This window comes from Lotus japonicus, chromosome 4 (assembly GCF_012489685.1).
Source record: "Lotus japonicus ecotype B-129 chromosome 4, LjGifu_v1.2".
Lineage (NCBI taxonomy): Eukaryota > Viridiplantae > Streptophyta > Magnoliopsida > Fabales > Fabaceae > Lotus > Lotus japonicus.
In genome coordinates, this window is record NC_080044.1 from 33,315,415 (window position 1) to 33,321,893 (window position 6,479).

Consider the following 6,479-nt stretch of genomic DNA (forward strand, 5'->3'; position numbering starts at 1 on the left):
AACATCAAATCCATAAACACTTATCAAAATTACACTACTCGTGTGGAGACGCTCGACAAACCCGCTCGACCTACTAGCCCTTCATTAATTCGCATCAAAACATCCAAATTCATGGACAATGAAGGAAATGATGACAAGTAGCTAGTCTCAATCTCCTAACCACACAAAATGAGTATAAGCCACCATCTTTCAAATAAAGCCATCCATCCAACACCGACAATAAAAGTCAATCAGAGAGGAGGAGAAATCTCTCGCTAAACACCAAAAAAATCCCTTACTAAATAATCAGCGACGAAATTTGTGACGAAATCAAATCAGTGGCGCGTACTTCATATTCTTTGTCAAGGTGTGACAGAACAAAAGTAATTTTATCAGCGCAACAAGTTTTTTTTTTTTTTACAATTTAATCCCTTTGTTCATTCTCTTCCCCAAAAATATTTTGTTTCGCCTTTAAACAGCAAGATAATGAATCAGCAAATGAAGAATAATACCTGGATGGTCGACGTCAAAGGTCTTGAAGAGAAGAACGGAGTTACTTTGGCAAAATAATTCTCACAGTTAGTAATGTTAGACTCAATCTAAGTAGCACTTGGATTGGTAGCCACTTAGGATGGAGCTTGAATAGATGATTGTGAAGATGATTCTTCGCGAAGATATCTCCAGAATAGATCTCTATGGAGCAATATAGAAAAGGTTCTTGCTAGGAAATGCTTGTTACCTAAGAAGACCTTTGTGACTCCACTATCCTTCTGGGGTGCCACCTTGTGCACTTGATTTACAAGCTGTAGTGTGTTGAAAGTCTTCTTCACGTTGTGAAAGCTAGGCGGTGTATCTCGTTGATGTACCAACGACAACACAAATTCAACATTTGTTTAAAACATGGATAGGAGCATTAATTAGGAAGAAGTAAAGTAGGTTCTCAAGTACCGTTAAGGTACCCAAATATGTGTTTTGGGGGAGCTGATCTTGTCTTCGAAGAATAAATAGACTCAGCCACTCAGGCATAAGAAGCTATATCAGGGGAACTGTGTCATGCAAGTCAAGAGCGCATGTTTATCCAAAAAAGAAACTAAGTACAAGCTGCTGGAAAAGAGTAGTTGCTGCTGAAGCAAGTTTTCTTCGAGCACAAGGGTTAGCCATAAGGAGACTCCCTCGTTAAAAGCTCGGGGCTATTAGAGGCATAGCGAGGCTGTCACTCTCAGATCATTTGTATGGAAGGGGGTAAAATTGCTGGAAGTCCATACCTTCTGAGAAGACCATACATGCTCAGCCTCTGAAGTCAAGAGTGTTTGGCCAATTTCCATCGATTGTGAACAAAGGAGTCAGCTGGAATCAACACCATCACTTGGTTTTTTAGCAGCAACCAAGGCCCTTCCCCTCGATAACTAACTGAGGGTGAGGGTAGCTTCATCAAAGTTGAGAGAGAGAGCAAGAGAGCTCATAGAGAGGAAGGCTGGGTGAGAGAGTGAGTGATTTTAATGAGAGATTGAATAATATGAAGTTTTCTCTCGGAGGAGGTAAAGCTATGTTGTGTCGAACCATGTAAACCATTCTCATTTCTTTCTTCTGAATCTCCTCTTATCAACATTTTGTGATTGTAATTTATCAAACAGGAAAAGGGTATCTTGTATAGATATTGCCGTTACTCTCAGAGAGCAGTCCAAGCGCTTGACATGATCGATAATTGCTTTTCGATTGTTGTCATGAAAATGACGTTAATTCGTAATTTGCTCTCCTCAGACATGAGCAAAATGCTTCAGTGTCTACTGAATCTCAATCTACCACAGTTCAGATGCATTCGGAGACCGAGAGAGATGTAAGTGTAGAGGATTATTTTTTTAACAAAGGTTGTATTCTAAATTTGTAGTTTAAAATTTTTTTCAATCCAAATCTTCTCTGCTTTAAATGATTCTACCATGCAGTGTTAAAAAAAAAAATAATTACATGGAGCATTAGCATTTAGCATTTAGGACTACAGCACAGTAACCATTCTATTATCAACAAATGTATCTATCAATATTAACAATTGTTTTGTACAAAACAGAACTAAACAAATAATGGATATGAACAAATGTATCTATCAATATTAACAATTGTTTTGACAAAACAGAACTACACAAAGAATGGATATGAACAATCGTATATGAAGGAAACCTTCAAAAGTCCACCTCTCTTGTATGAATTTCTATTGAATATGACCCTTCTAATCAGGTGGCACTTGGTTATGTGTGGTATCGCATTTTTCTCCGGATTTCCTAACAGGCAAGTCACCCACACATTCACCATCTGCATCCATAGGATCAACCGCAGTTTCTTCACCACTACCACTATCACCTTTGTTGCCTAAAACTGAGTCTTGATCTGAGTGTTGACCTTCCATTTGTTCATTACCACCACAATCACCTTTGTTGCCTGAACCTGAGTGTTGATATGATGAGTTTACATCCTCCATAATACTCGAAAACCATGGTGTTCCTTGTCGTGCATAAAACAGGATGTATGCTTCTTGAGACAAGACTTCATCTCCGGATACACTGGTAACCTAAAGAGGAATTACCAACAATAATTCATGCTTAAACTAACAATGACAACCAAGCAAAAAAGAACTTCTGAAGAAATTATAAATGATTGAATACTGCTTAAAAAATTGGCGAAACGCCGAAACAAAGTATCTGTCAAATAGTTCATCATTTGAAGCACCAACTAAGTAGCATTCCAACAGACCTCAAATAGATCTATAAAGAGGAACTAAACAATATAAAAACATAGAAATGCAATATCACTTTTCTTACTATCAAACATATGATCATATCATATTAAAACACTTTATCATTGGAAGGTTTTCGAATGATGGTACCTTTGAGTCATCGAACTTATGCCACTTGTCTGGAGCAGAGCGAACAAAGCAAAAGTAATGCCCTGAATTAGGTGAATCTCCAGTGTGAACCACAACTGCATATAGATCATATTTCAATTCTACCTGTAACATAAATATGAATCAAACAGAAATTATAAGACAATTAAAATACTAACATGACAAGAACTTAAAAAACCCAGCTTACATTATCATTTTCAGCACCAAATGTATAAGGTTGCAAGTCCAATTCCAGGGTGAAAAAAACATGATTTCCGATCTTTTTAACAGACATCTCATCTCCCATAAATCTCTTCAAATGCAATGCCGCAACTGAAGGTGTTTTAGTCAACAGAAGCTGCTTCTCCATGGATACAACTTCCTTGCAGCTAGTACAAGTAAACTTCCCATCAATCTTTTCCACCTTAAAGTATGAATCCAGTGCATCCTTAATGGTATTGATATCATCTATCCCTAAGCTCAGGTCAATAATCGATTCAAATGTATCAGAACAGTGACCACAGTTACTGCATCGAAGCTGAAACACACGACCAAACATAAGAAAAAGATAACATTATATAAAGAATTAGCAAGCAAAATACATTGAAACCAAATTAAAGAATGAAAGCTAACTAATCAACACTATCATTCAATAATAAAGGCAGAAAGTGCAGTTCTGTTATCATACTCGGCTAACACAACGACCACCAAAGATTTCTTGAACAAGATTAGGGTGTCCTTCTGGAAAGCAACCTTGCAGTTTATCCAAGGCACGGTTCATAAACTCTTGTGCATCCTCCTGCTTGTCTCTTCGAAAACCAGCTGAAAATTCTGTTAGGTGGTCATGGATCACAACACACATGCCCAAGTTTCTATTTTCTCACCCACCGAAAATATTGATGTTGCAAGCAGCAATTGTAGCAGGTTACCCCAACCACAGTCACGCTCATTTACCATAGACAGGCCTGTATTAAACTCTAAAAATAGGGGAAAATACCGAAAAACATGGCTGATGTGGTTGCAACTGTGGTTGTGAGCTGCAATACTGTTACTGACTATTAATTTATAACCATGATCACACTAATTTACCACTGATGAGCCTGAATTAATTCACCCCAAGCCAAATAGATGCATGCATTGCAGAGCAATTTCAAACAATGGCTGAACTAATCCCTAAAATTAGAGGAAAATATGGAAAAACATGGCTGATGTGATCGCAATTATGGTTATGGACTACAATTTAAAGCCATGATCAACTAAATTTAACATTGACAAGCCAGAATTAATTCACCCCCAACCAAATAGATGCATTATGCAGTGCAATTTCACAACAATGGTAACATGAAAAAAGATACGGTTCAAATTTTCGGCAAGAAATGTAGGCCAAACCACACTTCTGGCAGGTGTAAAGCAAGACTCCATGTGTGAACGGAGGGCACAGAAAACACAGAAATCACCCGCATCATCTGAAAAGAAAATCTTGAACTTACAACACAAGAAAGAAATCAAAAGATTCTTCACACCAAATTGGGTAGTGCTCTGCATACCCTGGCAATCATGAGTGTAAGAACGGAGACCCTGGAACAGGTTGATTGTGTGGGTGAGGCACTGAAGAATTGAACCCATGAAACACGTTAACCCAAGATTCTGAACACCAGCACCCTGCAAAAAGCGATTATTACCATGAAAATCACGATTAGGGTTCAAGATTCAACAAAACGAAATGAAACGAAACGAAACGCACCACCAATTTGGCGGAAGGGGACAATGGAATTGGAATTGGATCGTCGCCGTGAAAACTGGCAAGTTGTACAGAAGTGTAATAATCATCAAGACTGAGGGAAGTTATGAAGGAGGAGTTGTTGGTTTCAGCTGCGTATCGATCAAGAATGCCGAAACCATCAACACTCTGTGGACTCGTCGGAAAGTTGTGGAGTGAGCCATCGGAGTCATCACCATCGTCGTCTTTGTATTTGTCGAACCAGTCAAGGTCGACGGGAAGTGAATGTGAGGACAGCGGCAGTACCGGTAGCCCTGGGCTAGGTTGAGACGGCGGCGGCGGGATAGCCAGAGGGGGTAGCAAGTCGAACATGTCATCGTCGGGTAGTGGTGCGACTTCGTCAGGTGGTGCCGGCTGCCGCGGACGGGGTGGCGGATGTTGAGGCGGTGGAGGCAGTTCTTGCTCCGGCGGCGGAGATGTGATCTTCTTTCTTGCTGACATCAAATTTGGATTGGCTCTTCAGTTCCCAATATTGTTAAGATGACGAAGAAGAACAAGAGAAAGGTCGGTGATGGGTTACTTATACTGTGTGAGTGAGATGAGGGAAATTAGAGGGAAAGAAATGAAACAAGTTGTAAACTGTTTAAACGGTAACCGAGGGAGGGAAAATTATGTGTTGACACTCATTAGACTCACTTACTCACACCCAATAGAGAAAGTTATGACTTGTGAATATGAGTGGAAAATGTGAGACATGATATTTTTTTGATTTAATAGAAATAAAAAATAGAGATATAGTTACAAAGAATTTGGAATTTAGATTCTTTCTAAGAGTAGATTTGTTTAAACTTATTTTTGAAAATAACTGATAAAATTGATTCATTTATACTTTTATCTTATCATATACTATATACTATTTTTGAAACTAAAAAGTTGTGACTCCAACAAGTGTCATCCTTAATGGAGGCGTTTACTATGGACCACTCTTTTGTGGTCTATAGTTGCACCACTCCCCTTTTGACCTACTATTGCAGGGTTCTCGTTTTTTTTTTAAATATATATTTATTAATCACAACAATTAATTTGTGATAATTGGATGTCAAAAAAAATTGTGATAATTTTCTAATCCCTAAATTAAACCCTTCGCCCTAAAAACAACAAACCCAACCGAGAAAGCTTGAATCCAACCCAAATTTTTCCTGCAAGGCTGGCTAGAGAAGATGGCGGCGCTGTCGCCGGAGAAGAAAAGGAGTAGAGGGTCTTGTTCCTCTCTTCGTGTAGAGCATGATGGTGGTGGTTTCGTGGCCAACGGATGCCGGAGAAGGGAGATATGGTCAGTTGCAGGTTGGAGGCTCGTCGGCGGAGGGCGGTGGAACGGAAAATTTCTTAAGGGGTTTTACTGCGGACGGTCGCTGGAGATCGGGGATTGAAGATGGCGGCGGCTAGGGTTTCGTGGTGGCTTTGTTGTTGCTTTGTGAAGGAGACATGGAGGTAGTGGTGCTCGCGGGTGGAATAGAGGAAAAGGAAATCGCTTATCATTTTTCCTTTTTTTCCTTCTCCGCTTTTCTTCGCAGCTTTGTGAATTGGGGACGGAAATGGGAAGCAAGAAGGAAGAAGAGAAGAATGAAAAAATCATCAAGGGTCTCATGAAGCTTCCGCCGAATCGGAGATGTATCAACTGTGATAGTTTGGTGAATTCATCTGATTTTCACGGGCTTTTTATTTCAACCTCAAAGTTTTTCCCTTTTTGTAAATCAGTGCTTCCTGGTATTCATATCCTACATTTTTTTTGTAATAATACTATCTCTATGTTATTGATTGTGAGAAATCAAACAATTTTAAGTACTATCTCTATGTTATTGATTGTGAGAAATCAAACAATTTTGAATACTATCTCTATGTTAT

General features: G+C 39.1%; 1 protein-coding gene across 1 annotated transcript; it reads right to left on the bottom strand.

The window, feature by feature from the left end:
- Positions 1–2,012: 2,012 nt before the first annotated feature.
- Positions 2,013–5,256, bottom strand: LOC130714120 (ubiquitin carboxyl-terminal hydrolase 20-like). The gene is made up of 7 exons (XM_057564008.1): positions 4,599–5,256; positions 4,402–4,516; positions 4,210–4,320; positions 3,543–3,685; positions 3,063–3,392; positions 2,858–2,980; positions 2,013–2,542 (listed from the first exon to the last, which is right to left on the bottom strand). Exons 1-7 carry the CDS (start codon positions 5,073–5,075, stop codon positions 2,204–2,206), a joined length of 1,638 nt encoding a protein of 545 aa, XP_057419991.1. The 5' UTR covers positions 5,076–5,256; the 3' UTR covers positions 2,013–2,203.
- Between the last annotated feature and the right edge of the window lie 1,223 nt (positions 5,257–6,479).